Here is an 18,765-nt window from a genome sequence, read left to right as displayed (position 1 = left end):
TATTCCTGCCATTCACAGTACTCATCCTATATCTGAAAACACAGTATTAATCTACTTTTTTTTTTTTTGCTTATCTGTTCTGTCTGTCCCTGACTGAACTTAAGCTCCTAAGGATAGGGAACCTGTTTGTCCCGTTTGCTTCTGTAGAGAAGCGCCACTTGGCTCAATAAAGAGTTATTAGCTGAGTGAATGAGTGAATAACTGAATGTATTTCTTTGTACATTCTGGCAAGGATTCCTACAAGAAAAATTCCTAGAAAAGGAAAATCTATGCCAAGGGGGAATCTGACTTTAAATATTAACTTCCAGTGGTTAGATGGGTTTTCAAAATTGTTTTATAGCCCTCAGAGTTTGTGTTAATTGTGTTTGCATTTACTGATAACCCTGAATGTTAGAGTTTAGATGTCTAATTAAAAGTGTGTATTGTTTTTGACAAGATCAAACTAAGTTTGCCACATTTCAGTTAGGTGAAGTTTTAGATAATGCCTAATTAATTATTTCTAAAGTATTTTAAAAGAAGCAATACCTTAGAGTACAATTACTTGAAAGTTGGAGACCTTGGAGATTACCAATCTGAATATTTTGGTTAAAGCATGAGAAAAGATTCTCATACCTGAAATGGGCACTGTGAAAGGGCAGTATCTACACAAGGTAAAAATCTCATATACTCTGGGGCCCAGCAATTTCATTTTGTTGTATCTAACCTAGAACAACAAACTCCTCTGTATACTAAGAGGCATATACAAGAATGTTCACTGTAGCACTGTTTATAATAGACAAAAAAGTGGCAACAACTTAACCACCCAGCAGTTCTTAAAAGGTAGGAATACTTAGATTTCTAATAATATAATATACTGCTGGGTAAAAAAAGCAAGCAGCAATAGAAGGTGGACAATATGATACTGTTTGTATTAAGACATATACAAACTGCTATTATTTTCTGTGTGCCTGTATATGTGTGTATGTTATTAAATACACAGAAAAAAATTGAGAAGGGTAACACCAAACTGGAAAAAACAAAACCAAAAACAACAAAACAAAACAGAGGTTATCCCAGGGGTTCAAGGAGAACTATGGTGTTTTTCTATAATGGTGTACTTTTTATAAGCAGAAAGTGTTTATATGTCCCATTCTTAAAAATCAATTTAGAAAAAAGGACATGAGGCTATGAAATTAAAAATTCACTCTCTCTCTCTCACACACACAGAAATTTGATTTTATTAAATCAAAACTTAAGTTTTCATGGGAAAAAGCTTAAATAATCCAATCAATAGTAAATTAAAGAGGACTTTTAACTGTTTAATGTTTTAAATACTAAATGTTACAGGACTTCTTTTAATAATAAAATATCATAGGTAAAGACAGAAATTTGGGAGACTACCTCACCCATCTACTCCCTACCAGATCCATTTCTGATTCTTATTTTTTCTTTCAAATCTCACTGGAGAAGGTGATCCCATAATCCCCTTCTGTTAATAAGTTCCAGTGTGAGCAACAGTTATAATTAGGTAGTCGGGGATCAAGTCTCCCTCTCCCCACCCCACCCCCACACCCTACTACAAACAGGGAAAAGAAATATTCTTTAGAACTGAAAACAAGTGAGTAAATAAAACCCAATTCGAGCTAAGGTGAAACCTGGGAGAAAATATATGCCTTGGAGAAAAATAATTTTCTTCCATATAATGTACCTTAACAGCCATAGAAATTAATTTCCTTTCAAAATTCCTGGAAAAATCTTTTGATACATGGGGGAATATCAACCCCAGCATCAAATGGCATGAACATCAATAAAAACCAACTTACTCAAGTTGTGATTGTCCTTTTTTTGCCTCTCTTTAGCCAAAGCTCTTGCTTCAGACTCTGTGGGAAAAATACACGCTGTGCACGTGAATGAAGTAATTAGAAGTTGGAACTGTTCAAGGCACACATCAATGCAAACTTCTAAACAACTCATTTTCTAAACATATAGGGTTATCTGACTCTAAGTAAAAACAAAATTTCTGTAATTGGTTTTTAAAAGCTTACCTTTTTTTTCAAAAGCAATATATACAATAAACACAAAAACTTGGTGCCCACAAAATGGTAAAAGTCTTATTGTTTCTTTGGTAACAAAGATCCATGGCACATTGTAAACATACCCAGGTACTAAGAAGAATAAAATACACAACTAGAAAATGACAGAATTTTACTGTTAACCTTCTATTGTTAGGAGTCAAATTTTCTCTTCAGGCAAAAGAATTTTTCTCAGTCTATGTTTGATGACTTTATAGAGTAATACAATGACATGAAAACTGTATAGAGAAGCCCCCAAATTGGATCCATGGGCTTCTCTAATTGGTTCATGTAAATGAACTCATTTCTTTTTCAGAACTTGGAGCCAGAATTCTTTCAGAACTTGCTAAAAAGAAATTATTTAACGACTTTGAGGAACAACTACATTTTAGTCTATAAAATAAAAAATAGGAATTGGGTAGAAAGATATTTGGTGGAAACTCCATTTGCAAAGGTCTATTTCCAAGCCACTCTTGGGAGATCTGTGATAGACATTACAGTTTTTTCCTTTATTAGAAAAGTTATAGGTCAACAGAAAAATTATGCATAAAAGACAGAGTTCCTATATACTCACCTAACATTAACACCTTGCATTAGTGCAGTCCATTTGATAGAGTGAATGAAAGAACATTTTTTATAATTGTACTATTAAATATAGTTCATGGTTTACATTTGGGTTCATTATTTGTGTTTTACTGTCCTATGCTTTTATTCCCACCCCCACCCCCCGGAGGTACTGGGTATCGAATCCAGGACCTTGTATATGGGAAGCAGGCTCTCAACCACTGAGATACACCTGCACCCCGAGTCCTATGCTTCAAAAAATTTTTTTCCTCGTAACATTTACACAAACTAAAATTTCCCCTTTAATGACATTCAAATATATAATCCAGTGCTCTTAATTACATTCACAATGTTGTGCTACCAATGCCACCAGAAATTACATATTTTTTGCCTTACACAGAGCCAAAAATCAAAATAAGACAAAAAGCATATTATTTGACTAATCTTGGGATTCAAGAACCTCTGTTATCTTATTTTCAGAACTGATATCTGAATCATTAAACTACCATAATTCAGAATTTTTACTTGAAATAGAACTTTTTTTACTATAAATCTTTTTAGTGTATATTTATATCTATGTATGTGTCATATATATATATTCACACACACACAGGCATATGGATATATAATTCAGATATTGAATTCTTTCAAATAAGGAAGTCAACCCAAATCAAGATTATTTTTAATTTTGTTTCCCACATAGAAGCATGACAGGTGGCTTTTATTCAAACATCCTCCAATTCAATGATATCCTAGGTTTTTGTTTTCTTTTGTTTCTAAGGAAATAATCATACACCTAATTCAAAATTCAACTATCTACTAAAGTGGTAGGAATTTTATTCAAGTTACTTAGGCAATGTTTTATCATTTTCACTATAGATTTCAATATTTTCTAGACTTCATGGTTCTTTTCCTTCGTGGTAGGGGTGCCTACTTATTTGTTTGGCTTTTGATAGAGTTTTTACTTATTTATTAATGAACTAATAACCTTTTTGAACCCAGTCAGCGATTTAAAAGAAAATGTCTTTCTCTTGCCAAAATTTTCTGAAGTGATTTTTGAAAGACATCCTTGTAAAGGATAAGAAATTTCCCCCACCAAATCCATATTACATATTTTCAGTCTGTTCATTAAATCCTGTAGGATGCAAAGCCCAAAAAGAGGGGTAGGGCAGAAGCCATGAAATTCAACATGGTAGAATGGCAGTTCTAATATAGCTTCCATCATGTTTTGATGGCCAAATGCCTTCCCTAAAGCATTAAACAAAGTGGCAAAAGAGGTAATTTCACAGTTGCCTCGAGAACAAACAATATCCATTGCTCCATTTTGTAATTTATTTCCCCCCCCCCATGTAATAAATCATTTGCACATGATATAGCACGAATAACAAGGCTTCTGAAGATAATAAAACGTACATTCTTACTGTATCCCAACTATGGGCTAAAATGTTTACCCACGGAAAATTCAGACCAGGGTTCACAAATTCAAAAGCCTCCAGGGACTTGGCAAGAAACATAAACACCAGGAGGACAGAGATATTTTACAAATGAAGAGAGTTGCCTGTCATTCCACCCCAAGAAGGACAGCAGGCATAGACATGGTGATCACTGCAAGAGAGTAATGGGAGCTCGATTCCTGGTATTTCAAGACATACTGGAAACCAGGAATTTCTAGAATAATTCCTCCATTTGAAAATATGCTCAATTTTTAAACTGTTGCATAGACCAAAGTATGTCTGTGAGTTGAATATAGTCTAGAGGTCACTATTTTGAGACTTTTGCCTAACCAATAATTAAACAGAAACCTATAGTAAGAGACATATTTGCTGCATAATTACCTGTGAGTTCCCTTTTTATGTTGGGAAGGTTAGCTGGACAGGAGTTGCTGATGGTCAGGCCTGGAGGTGGCAGGCCTTGGGTGCCATACAGGTCAATCAAGTTACCAGAGACAGGTAACTAGAAAGAGAAACAACAGAAATGAATAATGAACAATCCGTAAGCTATTCAGATAAAACCCACATCCTATTCTGGACTTTATTTTATGGAAATAGTTTGATTAAAGTAATTTTTTAAAAATAGGGAAACAGGAGATGCTTACACTTTCATTCCTCCTAGAAATGAAAATAGAGGTATACGGTCTCCTTAGCTAATACCCCTAGAGAGAAGAAATGATGCAGAGTTTCACACCCATAAAAGGGCTATACTACCCAACTTAGGGGTTTTATTTTTAACATGGAGTCAGTGGATAATATAGCAAGCACAGTATCTAGTCCATATAGATGTTCAACAAATGTTGGTTACTATCACAAGTAAGGTTCTATATGGGATGACCTTTTTCAACAAAGCTGGGTTTTTACCAGTCAATTTCCTTCTGTCTCTCTCTTCCTCTCTCCCTTCTCTCTCTTTCTATTAGAAGGACAAACAATGAAAAGTATGTCTTATAGGAAAACAAATGGTTTCCTATTGTTTAAAAAAAGGCTATTTTCTTGAAACTGAAAAGTCTCATAAAGCCACAAGAGGGAGCCCGCTGACTTTAATAAAAGAATAAAAATGAACATTAAAAAAAGCCCTCCCAAGCTACCTAAAGAGTTTCATTTCCTCTCGTTCTAAATTGAATATTTTAAAGTAATGCACTCATTTTCCCTTACATGGACTTCCTTTTGTAGTATATGTTTTTTCCTGATGCTAGTTCATTACATTAATTTTATACTTTCATTTTTCCAGACATAAGAGTTCTAAGACATCATGCCTTCTTGCTCCCTGAAATAAAGTTCTAAATATGAACTATAAGGAAATATTTAAGTGACCTTGCTACTTTCACTGGAGATAATTTTCATTACTAGCTGAACTGAAACAATTCCTTTAACTCTTTTTTTAAAGACTCATTTTATTTATTTCTCTCCCCTTCCCCCCACCCCATTGTCTGCTCTCTGTGTCCTTTCACTGTGAGTTCTTCTGTATCCACTGTCATTCTTGTCATGCGGCACTGGGAAACTGTGTCATTTTTGTTGTTGTTGTATAATCTTGCTGCATCAGCTCTCCGAGTATGCAGGGCCACTCCTAGGCGGGCTGTGCTTTTTTCACGCGGGGCAGCTCTCCTTGTGGGGTGCACTCCTTGCGCGTGAGGCAGCACTGCGCGTGGGTCAGCTTACCACATGGGTCAGGAAACCCTAGGTTTGAACCCTGGACCTCCCATGTGGTAGGCGGAGGCTCTTATCAGTTGAGCCACAACCACTTCCCTCCTTTAACTCTTTATTACTTCATGTCATTTAGCCCTTCCCTTACCGGATTGTGCAATGTGAACTTTACCCTACATCTGAGAAAAGTAAATTCAAATGGCATTTAAGTGTGAATAAAATGCACAGTGATTGAGAGGTACCCAGGAAAGACTGTACTGCAACCATAGCACCTTTCATTCCCTCAAATGACCAATTATATACAGATGAAAATACACCGTGAAATAAAGAGAGAATCAAATGTGTTTCCCTTCATCGTAGCTATCAACCATCTATTCTTTGATGGTTTCTAAATAAACACCCATGAACTAAACCCACAGCAAAAGAAATGGAAAGGGGGATGGAGGAAGGGTACACAGAATGAGAAACTTTCTCACTGGCTAAGTTGACACTTGCTCTTACATGGCTGGAGGTGGGAGGTGGGCAGGGAGGGCAGACTATCAGCAGAGCTTGTCTCCCTCCCTCTTTTCCACTGACTTTCGTTCTTTAAGACAGCATTTATATTATGTGTATATAATGTAATACACAAACACCCTCACACACATGCTTAAAAACATACACTGCAGTCAATTTAAAGGCCTTTAAGTTAAGGAACTGATAAAAAGTGACTTTGATTAGCAGTCATTTCACTATGTGGTTTTATTTGAAACAGGTCACCTTCTCAGGGTCAACCTTGCCTTATGGCAAGGTATTTGGTTTTATCCCCATCTAATTTAACACAATCAAAGTGAAAAGTGCTCATATGTTTCAATACAGTACTGTAAAGGGCCTGAGAGATGAAACTTATAAAGTGGCTATGGCATTTGGTAAATTCTCCTAATTTCAAAGTTTCTTCCCCTATCTTTCTGGAGTTTCATATTTTGAGAGAACGTCCGGGTATTAATAGACTAAGAATGCAACTTGAAAATTCAATGCAAAAACCTTAAAAGAAAATATTCCCATGGCTCTAGAAATGCAAATCATATGCAAAACATGCAATTGTGCTATTATGATGATTTGTTAGGGATAAATAATAGGCAAGTAACACATATAACTCACTTAAAATAACTTTTGAGTCATTCAATGGATCTACACTGGACAGACATCTGATTATTAGTTTCTCCAGGAGCAGAATCCATATTTTAACTGTATTCTAAAGGAAGCTGATATGTGTACATATATTTAATAATAGCAGAATCTCAGTAAAAGAGAAGCAGAGAGAGAGAGTGTGTGTGCATGTCAGAAAGTGGGAATAAGACAAAGACACAAAGGGGGTAGAATAAGGTGAGACATACACATACACAGAGGGAGAGAGTTGGAAAAACAGAAAGATGCAAAGACAGATGAGAGGAGACCCAGAAAAAATGGGTTGGGGGTGGTGTTCAAATTTGCAGATAGTATCGCTGCGATTGGCATGGAGTGGCAGCAGCATCTACAAATGAGGGAGATGAAGTAAAACCTCTATAACAAGTTGTCTCATCAGGCACTCTGCTGAGGTCAGGCATTACTACTTCCTGCTGGGAAAGCAGCTTTATAATCCTGTATCTACTTCTCTAAAAGATCTCCCACTTCAGTTGTTTTTCTAATACTTGCTGCTTAGGAGTAGGTTGCATAGAACATGCCAGAATATGGGTAATTTAAGTTTGTAGGTGCCTACTCTGGGCCAGGCACAAAACTAGAAAGGTACTTTGTATATTTTCTTTCTGGATTTACAGAAAGAAAAGTTAAGGTTCTTGCAATGGAATGGCAGTTTTTGGTAGGAACATTCATTCCCATGTTAATAGCACTATTTGGGGACAGTATCAATGTTCTGGTATTAACCAACTGGAAACTGCAAATTTTGATTCATCTCTAACTGGGCCTGAGGAAATAAAAACCCAATTGATCACTAGCCAAAATATTGATATTTCAGTCCACAAATTAATAGTGCAGTGATTTATAGCCTGGGCTGAGGCGTCAGAGGTCCAGGTTAAAATTCTGCCTGTTACTGACCTGCTCTGTTTTCTAACCTCTTTGCACTTCAGGGTCCCCATTTGAAAACTGGCCATCATATAACTCATCTCACATGGTTTTATAAGTGAGCCGAGGGAGATGAAACCCAGTGCTTGCTCCTTAAGTGATCATTTTAAGTGATGGCTACTAGGATTAGCAATGTTATTTCTAGAAAGTGAAAAAGGATGGGAAGGTTCACTGTATCCCACTCTACAAGCGAATTCTCACTCTGATCAACCAAAGTACCTGCCATGTTAACTATCAAGTATCCCAACAACCATGACACCTATTTTACTAGCCTGCGATGCAAATCAGCACAGGAATCAGGGTTTGTGCAGGGCTGAAGAGATCACCCATTATTCCAAATCAATGGTTCTCCACTTGGGGTGATTTTGCCCCCCCGTGGGTATCTGGCAGTGTCTGGAGACATTTTTTGGTTGTCACAACTGGGGGAAGGGGTGCAACTGGCTCCTAGTGGGTAGAGGCCAGGGAGGCTGCTAAATACCCTTCAATGCACAGGACAGGGTCCATAACACAGAACTACCTGGCCCCTAATGTCAGTAGTGCCAAGGCTGAGAAACCCTGTGTTATGTAGCTATGTTCTGTAAGTACTGATGGCTGTTACCTGTTGAAGCTACTAAAGGCTGGTTAATTATAATAACTTGGCTTTCAACTTAAAAAGTAGTCTCCTAGCCATGCATATTTAAGAAAGGATCCTGTGGTTCCCTCTCTGGGCTAGAAAAATCCCCCCATAAACACAGTTAACTTATTATATATTATAATTACTGCAAAATAACTTCTTTGGGGCCATGGAAGAAGAAGACATCAACACAAATAATTTGCTTCCTTGCTGGTTTAATCCAACATGTTAACCTAGTGGATAAGATTCCATCCACTGAATCTTCTAGAGCACAAGCTGCACAATGGACAGACAGAAGCCACAGTCTAAGTGGGACAAAGAAAGAGAAGGTGGACTCTTGTGTGTCTGTGCCTCAAACTTGATCTGAATGGAGTTTGTCAATGTTCTGCTCCACCTAAATAAGTATTTTTCCAAGTAAATGATAATTGTAAAATGTTATCATTTTTTTCTCTCTGGATGGTCCCCTTCTCTGAATATCAATCGAGCACTGTTAACACAAGTAAACTGGGACTTTTATTCTTTGTTTGTGATGGTACAAGAGGGCCCTTGTGCTCTCAGAATAGTTATTTCTAGACTTCAAATCCCTTAGGATATTTTCCTCTCTAAGTGTTCCTTCTACTTTTTTTTTCAAGTAGTTAACTTGGGGGAAAAAAGCACTTCAAAGATAGGGGGGAAAGGCTGAACATTAAGAACATTAAGTTTAAATTTTACTACGGAGAGAACATTAAAATATGTTAATAAGTTGTAGTAGCTTTGTTATTTAATTTGGTAACTAAAACCCCAGTTTATCAAGAATAACAGCTGGCACTTCACATTCATTGAGAATTTATCTGGCAAGAACGGTTCTAAGTGCTTTTCATATATTAACTCTTGCAGTCTCCACATTAACTCTTCTGTGGTAGATGCTATTATCATCCTTATTTACAGATGAGGAAACTGAGACAAAGAATTCGAATAACTCACTCAAGATTAAGCTTCAAATCAGATGTCTGGCTTACAGTCTGTGCTTCTAGTACCAATACTATATTTTCTCTCCACTAAAAGCAAAATACTGAAACAGTTCTATCCTGGGAGGACTCTGATGTGGCCATGTTGAGCCTTTTCCCGAGTGGAATATAGAAGAGAAATGCATGCCAGGACAAAGTCATTGACTTCTGAGGATGGCTGCAGGTTACTCCTCTCCTGACTGGAAATTAATTCAAATCTGCTCAGAAGATCTTTCCTATCTAGGAAATCTCCTGAGATGGCCTCTCTGCTCCTGATTTATCCTTCTCCCCTTAGGTTAAATTGGTCCCCCCCTTCCAGTCTGGTAAGTTCAAGAGAAGAGGAAGCATAACTTATTCATCTTTGTACCCACAACAAATAGTCCAGTGGCAGTTATATATTAGACATTTAATGGATGCTAAATCAATCTCTAAAATAGTTCAGAAGCAATCAGGTGGTGCTGGAATGAGATATCAACTCTAGTGCAGACTGTCTGAAGAAGCAATGGGTATTCAGCCTAAAGGAGAGACATGTATAGGTGTCATGACAACTGTCATCAGAAGGTTTGTCATGGGGAAAAATTGTCCAGAAGGCCGAACTGGGACTCACGCCTGAGCTTACAAAGAGACTCTGTGTGAGGAATATCTTCATTATTAAATATGATATTATTTTCACATAGAACTTGACACATTCTTGGTGCCCAATGAATATCAACTGAATGAACAAATGCTATCAAAGTTCCCTGATATTAAAATAAGTTAATTATACTTAACAAGTCAGATAATTTTATTGAATACAAATTATATTTACAACGCTAACTGCTATAAATACTTTTCAAAGTGAGTTGACCCGATGAGGTAGGCATAGTTGTTAGCCCTGCTTTTCAGATGGGAAGCTAAGTAACCTGCAAAGTCACAGAGTAAATGGCAGACTTAAAATTTGAATCCCAGTATGATCACAAATCTCCAACCCCTAACCACCGTGTTTGTGTTTTACTGCTTCCCTGGTGCATAAGCACATAGCCTGCAGTGGAGACTTTCAAGAAGCTGGATGACAGATTTTTTTTTTCCAGTGGGTGGAGGGGAGATATGGAGGACTTGTAAGTGGACATTAACGGATTGATTACTACACTGGATAAGATAACTTAAGAGCCCTCACCTATGAGAAAAAAATCAATGATTTTATAAAATCATGTCAATTCTACAGTCTTCCTGGGTGTGCCCAGATTCCCATTTAGCACCACTGGCAAAATGATCACCCTCAAAGTAAAGTTCTTTTGAGATGACTGGGCCATTGCTATTAGTGCTGCTAGGGAGGTGAATGTATTGTAAGTAGACCCATGTCTTCAGATATATTTATAAATTCCCTAGTGCAAGCTCTCTCGACTGTTTTGCTCATGTTCATTCTAGGATTTTGAGTGCTGACAAGTGTAGTCTATCTCATTGGATGCAAAGAGATGGAAGCACAATGGTTCCATGGAAGCTAACCAAGGGTTTGAAGAAGTAGGGAGAGTTCAGAATGGAAACATTTTTCCAAATGGCAGAACATTTGGTTCTTTCAAAATCAGGAGTAAGTGTAGATGGCTGGCAATTAGACAAAGGTGAAAGATTGTAGAAGGAGTTTTGAGGTTTCAAGGGCAGTGCTCACCCATCAAGACATCAAGTAAATGAACCAAAATGGAAAAGAAAAGAAAATGCAAACTATAAAAACAGTTTATGGGGGATTTGGTGCAAATAAATAAGCACTGTCTTGTTTCTTGGCTAAGGGGATTTATGACTGGATGTTGGTCTTCTAAACACTGGTTATTAAGGAGTACAATAGTCTCATGGGCTTGCTCTCACAAAAAAGGATTGGATTGAACATTCAAAGACCTACTGAGCAGTCCTGGCTCTGACACATCCAAGCTGTATCATCTTGGGAAAGACTGTCTGCCCTAAGCCTAAAACTGAGCACAACACTAACGGTCCCAAACTGAGTTACATGATCACTGCAAAGACTAGAAGAGATCTGCGAATAAGGCAGGATTTGGTAAAACAGTACCATGCTACACAAACCTAAGGAAGGAGTCAAGTGAAATAAACAATCTAGGCAAGACTCCAAATTAGAGAGAAATGAGTAACATAAAAGCGCAAATATGACACCAATTTGTTCTAAAATTGGATGAAATTTTGCTGTTAAACAAGGGTAGCCCCAGTGTTCCTCTATCACCCATGCAAAGATCTCCTTAAACACTGCATTGATTTTTTCCAGGCTAACTAGAACTCCATTGTAAACAGTACCATCTATAGTGCTTCCCATGGCTGCATGGTACTAAGTTGGGTGTTAGATGCCAGGGGGAATTGGTGGCTAACATCCTACTGGAAGTGGACTCATACACCCAAGGAATGTAAAGCTTTACTATGAGATCACTGATAAACTCATGAGAAAGTCTTCATTTCTGATATGAAAATTGCTTATTTGTGATCTGAGGTAACATTCTGCTTTATAAGGAATTTCTCAATGAATCAGTGACAAAGATAAACTAAAAGCTCAGGAAAAAGGGGACAATACTGGAAATAGTTCATGATTTTCTTTTAAAAAAAATTTATCAATACCGTATTTGCCATTTGCAAGGCAGGATCCATCAAGCCCAGGATTTCTTCATTATAACTTGATTCTAGGCTAATGATGTCATCAATTACATCATCCATCTGTAGGAAAAAGGACAATAAAAGAGAGAGAAAAATAAGCAAAGACTGCAAAGCAACCCAAAAAGAAACCCAGGGTCCTTTCTTTACTCAAAGCAATTATGTCCTTTAGTTAGATTCTAAGAAGCAACTTTCCTCTTGCCACTCAAACATGAAGACCATTAACTCTAATGGGTGATGAGAATATTTGCAACTAGCATTCAGTGAGTGCTTACTAGATGCCAGGCACTATACTTCTCCTGGGCTAAGTTATTTACCCTGACAATAACCCCATCGAGGTAGATACTATTATAACAGCAATTTTCCAGGTGAGATAAACGATACACAAAGAGATGACACGGCTTGCCCAAAGTCACATACCTAATTAGGGCTAGGATTTGAACCTAGGCTCTCAACCACTGTGCTAAACTGTCTGCTCTAAACAAGAAAAATGACCCGGGAAATCTTTCATCTTTAATGATAGCTGCCATTTCCCTTTTTTCCTATAAAGGCTATTCCCCATACGTTTCCCATGCTGTCCTTCGAGCAGGAAAATATAGATGCTATTCCAGCCTTTTGCCCCCATAGGAGTGTGTGGGGCACCGTGGCTCCCAAGCCACTGGCTAGTCACACTGCTCACACAGTGACTTGTGAAATAAGTTTCTCTTTGTACAGCTGCCAGTGAGCTTGGTACTCCCCATGGAGTACACCAGGACGAGGTTATCATTACAGTCGTGGAGCTGACATTCCCACTAGATCAATTTTATTCCTGAAGTACCAAAACATCAGTTATAATAATAAACAACGGTGATTACATGTACATTGCAGCAGTTGCAAGGACAAATCTGAAAACATTTCTTCGTAAACACCTAACGTGTTTGAGCTAGTTGGTATGTCTCTGTGTGTACACATGCTCGGGTCTTAATAGTGTTTCACAAGGACATAATAACATTTCAGAACTCAGAAGGATATTCCTCTCTGTCTTCTTGCCAATTCCATTGAAAAGACAGGCTCCGAAGTCACAGGGCCTGGGTTTGAATCCTGAATCTCACACTTTCTAGATTAGGGACAAAGGACCTAATCTTCAAGAATCTCAGTTTGCCAACCTGTAAAATGGGAATCACTAACACTTACTGCCCTATTGGATTCTTCTGAGGATTTAAGATACACCATATAAAGTGCTCACAGTGCCAGGAACATGATAAATGCTCAATAAATATTACTTATTAAGTAACTCCTTAGAAGAATAATTGGAGACCAGCTTTAAATCACTGTTCACAGCCAGTTTGGTCCCATTTCTAGGCATATCAGTTTCATCTGTTTTTAAGAGACAACTTCCTAGTTGTCCATAAACAGGCAAAAGGGCCAGGGAACTTCGGAACAATGTTGCTATGTAAATTTTTAATTTTTATTTTTAGGGAAATAAAATCAGTGGGCTTGGGGTGATAGAAAATTTAAAATATTTTTTCTCTTATGAAAAAACTAACGCAAGCTTATGACAGGAAGTAGAGAAAAGCAAAAAATAAAGTTTTTTGCTGTTTATCTTCTCTCTTCTCCATTTCTCCTCTCTCTGTGTATACACACATGAATTTAATATATAAATATATTAATAAATGGATGTAGCATAATTGACATTCACTAAATAGGATGTCTTAGAAGAAACTTTGATTGCTTGGGAAAATGTCTATAAAATATCATTAGATTGAAAAAGGAAGTTTCGAAATGTATGTGCTATGAAATTTCATTTTATAAAACTACAGATCACATAAGCACATTTTGGTTTTACTAACATCTTAGGAAAACTGCTATCTTACAGATGTGCATAACATACATCGATCGTAGTATCTAAAATGAAGTACAACATTCTGCACTTTATTTGTTAAAATGGATGCATTGTAGGTACTTTTTAATGACTTAAAGCAAATTAGGGAGAAAATGCATTTTAAGTTTTATTTCCCTAGTAATTATTTAATCATGAGATACTATGAAGAAAATGACCCTGATCATAGCCTTCCCTATTAAAATAAACAAAAAAATCAAGGGGGGGGGGACCCTAAAGTCACCAGAAAGGTGTGATCAGCAACAAATATAGATTCTCATTACAAAGTGTTACATCCTTGGGCTGCCGAGTCATTCAGTACCTGCATACACGATGCTCGTGAATGGTTGTTCATACTCGGGCACTCGCTCTCTGCCCTGTTTTGCTCTTCAAACTTATAAAATCCCTGCAAAAACACAAGCAGAAGCAGCCCATGATCTGGATTTGCAAATTAATTTTCAACGAAATGGTCACGTGAAGGTGATGGCACAGCAACAAGATGAACTAAGCTTTCAAACAAAGTGGAACATGGTCGAAAGAAGAAACAGTGAAGAACAATGAAGAACATCTGTCAATCATCTTGATAGATGGCAAATATGGACAAAAAAAATCAACTGGTCGGTTTGGGCAAAGAGGAAAAGACTTAGTCATCCCTTTAGAAATTAAAACCAAAACAAACTTTACGAAAGTCCCCTCTGAAATCACATAAGTATTTCAGAGTACAGTAAAACTCCATTAAAATGAAGTTCATCATCTCATAATTTGGAAATAATAGACATTAAGTCACAACTCTCCTCTCAGGTATTTCTATACTTCCAATTTTGATTTAACAATTAGCTTGTAGGCGTGTTTGAGTCTTGTCTCCAATGCAGCCATTAAAAAAGCAGATTCAATGAACGGGCAGTGGCGATTTTGTGATGAGACTAAATTTATTCGGCAATTAAACCTTTGCTTTTCTATTACATTCTCACCTATCTTACTCAAATCTGTCCATGCACATTGTTTTGTTTTTTCCCCCCAACTTGGGGAGAAATAAAAATAATATTCCAGACATTCACAACAAGCGGAACTTCAAGCCGCCTGCCCCACACCTTTTCTATTTTTGCTTTTGCTTTTCCACCTTCCTTTCTCCTCTCTCTGCATTTTCACTGCTTCCTAAACGGAAAGGCATTGAAGAGAAGAGAGCATTCTGCTAATGAGGTAGAAACAAGTTGGGAGAGAAAGCATCCTTGCCTCCGTGGTCCACCTGGAATGGGCCAGGTTCCCCTTCGTGTGCAGGAAACCCAGTATCCCAATGAGGGCGGAAGTCACGTTGGCGGATGTGACATAGAGGCCAGGGGAATGTGGCACCCACAAGGATAATCTAGAGTTCATGGTTAAGTGTGGGGAATAATATCCAACAGACAGTCACTTAGTTCAAGAAAACAGGAGAGGAGACATAAATTACCTCTTTGTCACAGTTGGAGTTAAGTGTAAGCATAGCCATGGGGCTGTTGGGTGCGCTGCTCCCCGGCACAGGTGGCATGACATGATCACCAGGCTGGTTTGGACATGGCAAGCTCAGGACTTGGTTGGCATGTTTATTTGCTAAAGTGGTAGAAAGGTACTGCTTTACCTGCTGCCTTTGGGCTTGCTGTATGTGGTACTTGGTGGGGTTTTCGAGGTGGGTCTGCACCTGAATTTAGCCATGGAAAGAAGAGAGCATTGTTATTTTTGTGTTTCCGACAGCTCTTCTTTCAGGCACAAACATGAGACTGACCCGTCCACTGACAAAATAAATTATTAATCTCCTGTTATGTACCAGGCACGGTACTAATGGATTTTGATATTACTGAAGTTTAAAGTCTAACTCTTAGGATTTAGGGAAATACTTTGCCCTATTTAATCTCCCAGCTAATTAACTGTACATCTCTTTAAAACCCTGTGCCCTTTTTCTTGTCATGGCTAGTAAATTAAAAGTTTGCAACAATCTGTAGGACAAAAATTTCCCACACACACCTGGAAAAGATTTATTGAGATCAAAACAACAATCTAGAAGAAGCATAACAATTTATTTCACTTTCCTTGGCAAATGGAACAGCTGTCTGTTAAAAAAAAAGCCTCCTTAAGAATCAACTGTAAAATGGTTGTAGAAAATAAACAGAAACATTCTGATGATTAAATCAACTAGTTATGGATTAATTCCTCCCACCTTCATTTGGACATGATTATTCAACATTTTAATTAAGAAAGAACTCAATGCAAAAAGCAATTCCCCATAAAGTAGTTTCTTTCAAATGCCTAACGCTTATATGTATGTGTTTCAAAAAGCATGACTATTAACAAGCCATCAGTATATTTTCTTTCTTAAAAGCATCAATACAGAATTAGAAATGTCTTTTTTTTTCCAAATCCAAGATATTCTATTGAAAGTCATTTTTTCCTTGATAAGAACAATTTAATCTTATGAGCTATCAACAGAAGCTGATGGAGAAGGCACAGCTATGCCCTGGGGGAAAAAATATCCTACTAAAAATATTTACTTTGCTCAAAACTACATTGAATTACTTCAAACAATAAACAGCATTAAAACAGCACATTTTTACTTAATGAAAACAGTTTACCTATTATAAAGACATAAGAAAGGTCAATGACTCGATTTATTGCATTATATTTCAGAGACTGAATATGAATAAGAATAAGCTCACCTGATAGTGATTATATTCTAGCATTTCCAGCATAACAACGTTTTAAGTGGACCCTGGAAATCCAGCGAGAAACAGTAGACTACTCACTCCCTCTACTTTCTGTAATTCCAATTCAAATGACTGGCATAGAGAAGGCACTATAAACAAGGTATCCCGAGACACCACCGGAAACTTTATCACGGCAGCCCTGCTTATAATAACCTAAGCTAATTAGTTATGCACATAAAAAAAAAAACACACACAACACACAGTTCGCACAAGGGACTTTTTTCAGGAAGCTCTACAAGTTTAGTCTTAAATATTGATATCAAATTTTCCCCCCTGGCTTGACGTCATGCTTTTTTTCATAAATATAAAAGAACCTTTTTTAAGTGATGAGCTATCAAAGTCAATCACACTGTCAGATCAAGGCCAATTCACTATTCATCTTTAGTTCCAGTAGTATTAATAGACAATGGTATTTCTTTTTCAGCAATAGGTTAAGAGCTAGATGCCCCCTTTGGAGGAGACAGTGCCTGAAAACTGCTATTACATATAAAGCTTTTCTAATGGCTGATAACGCTGCCCCTTCCGACTGCAGGAAGACCATCTTATAGTATGCAGAAGCCTCTCTGATGAACTTTAAAGTTCAACAGCCTCGTTTTGCATCCTGATTTCAACATCCATCTTATTCCTAGATGGAAAGATATGTAACTTGCCTACTGACTTCAGAGAGGGAAGAGCGGGAACTATCCTAGTTACAATGAGGGGCGGGGAATACATACACACAGTACTGGATGTATATTTAGCTACAAAATAAGAAATGTCTCCCAATTTAACTCTCAAATTAGGAAGCATAAACAATTTCACTGAAAACCTTTTAATGTAATTCTTGGGACTAGAGAAGAATAAGTTATCATATACACAACATATACATCTATATAGTTCATTTAGCCACTCAATTATGAACTGTTAATATGTGCTAACCACTGTGGCAAGGCACAGAATATATACACTGGGGACAGATAGGATTACTAGCTTTTTGAGGCTTACAGTCTGGAGATGAGACAAAAGAAGGAAAAAAGCAAACAAATATATATCTAAACATTGTGATAAATGCTTAATATTTGCTTCTGAAACGGGGAAATATTTTTAAACATAAAAATGTGAAGTTCAATAATTTTATCCAAATGCCCTTTAATTCGACAACCTCAAATTGTTTCAAATGACTGATCTAACATGCCCACGGAGATTCACAGAGACATTTTAAGTTTCATAAAGGGTCCAGACATGATAATGATGAGGACAATAGACATTACTAAAATAAACATAAAATGAGGGCAATGGGTGTAATATGCTTATTTCACTATTACACTTAAAAAAGAAAGGGTTGCACATTTAAAAATAAATGTTAATTCACTGGCAGATCCTTTTTCTTTAATGAATCAGAATTTTAAGCCTTAGTAAGGAAAGAAGCAACTTGCTCTCTATTTGGAATTGTCAGTGAGGTCTTTACAGCATCCAGTTTGAATAAGCATAGTGGGATGTATTTTTCTTTTTTACAGTCAGTGTCTTTTTAGTTTTCAAATAAGAAGAGAACTGATAGCCCATAAACCCCCATGAGAGTCTCAGAGACCCCCAGGGCTCCTAGTCATACCTCAAGAACTGACAAAGTAGAATACCATTGGTACGCCAGCACCATCACTGCCCTGTCCTGGCTGTGCTACCCACCACCATGCATCAGTGAGTGACTAGCCGCTGTGCATCTTGCTTTCTTCACCCAGAAAATCCTGGATAAAAATGCTACCCCTGCCTTACAGACTATAACAATACAATTTTAAAAGCTGTATAACTATAAGGCATAATTTGCTGTCTTCAGCCATCCTAAATTTTAGCTTTTCAGTTAGCAACTTACTTTTCATTAATGCTGAAAGGGCCAAACAAATATGCAAATGAGAAAAAAACACAGCATTAACGAGTCGATAGAAATATTTTTGTGACATCCCATTTGCATGTTTTTGGCCTTCAAACTACTAAATACCCAAATTAAGGAACTCAGATATTGAGTACTACTGAGTACTTCAAGTGTAGACCATGAAATAAAGCTAGCATATTTTATGCTCTATCACAATACAATTTTGTTTCATATAAATATAGCATATTAGCTGAGT

At 37.2% G+C, this 18,765-nt stretch overlaps 1 protein-coding gene and 1 long non-coding RNA gene across 8 annotated transcripts in view; one reads left to right on the top strand and one right to left on the bottom strand.

Annotated features, from left to right (window-relative positions):
- MITF (melanocyte inducing transcription factor) overlaps positions 1 to 18,765 on the bottom strand; it is a 235,428-nt gene that overhangs the window by 15,955 nt on the left and 200,708 nt on the right. For 2 of the 6 annotated variants that reach the window (XM_004482044.4, XM_004482046.5), the window contains exons 3-7: positions 15,376 to 15,603; positions 14,251 to 14,334; positions 12,038 to 12,133; positions 4,451 to 4,568; positions 1,803 to 1,877 (exon numbers count right to left, since the gene is read on the bottom strand). In XM_004482044.4, the coding sequence (XP_004482101.2) occupies positions 1,803 to 1,877; positions 4,451 to 4,568; positions 12,038 to 12,133; positions 14,251 to 14,334; positions 15,376 to 15,603 (601 nt within the window). The remainder of the gene's footprint in view (positions 1 to 1,802; positions 1,878 to 4,450; positions 4,569 to 12,037; positions 12,134 to 14,250; positions 14,335 to 15,375; positions 15,604 to 18,765) is intronic. The other 4 variants (XM_004482045.4, XM_012521027.4, XM_071212157.1 and 1 more) reach the window with 3 other exon arrangements.
- Positions 1 to 18,765, top strand: part of LOC131276105 (uncharacterized) — a 173,773-nt gene that overhangs the window by 49,277 nt on the left and 105,731 nt on the right. The gene's annotated exons all lie outside the window — the stretch shown is intronic.

The sequence above is a fragment of the Dasypus novemcinctus genome, chromosome 26 (genome assembly GCF_030445035.2).
Source record: "Dasypus novemcinctus isolate mDasNov1 chromosome 26, mDasNov1.1.hap2, whole genome shotgun sequence".
NCBI classification, from domain to species: domain Eukaryota; kingdom Metazoa; phylum Chordata; class Mammalia; order Cingulata; family Dasypodidae; genus Dasypus; species Dasypus novemcinctus.
Note: the sequence above shows the minus strand (reverse complement) of the source record. Positions and strands in the feature narration are given on the sequence as shown.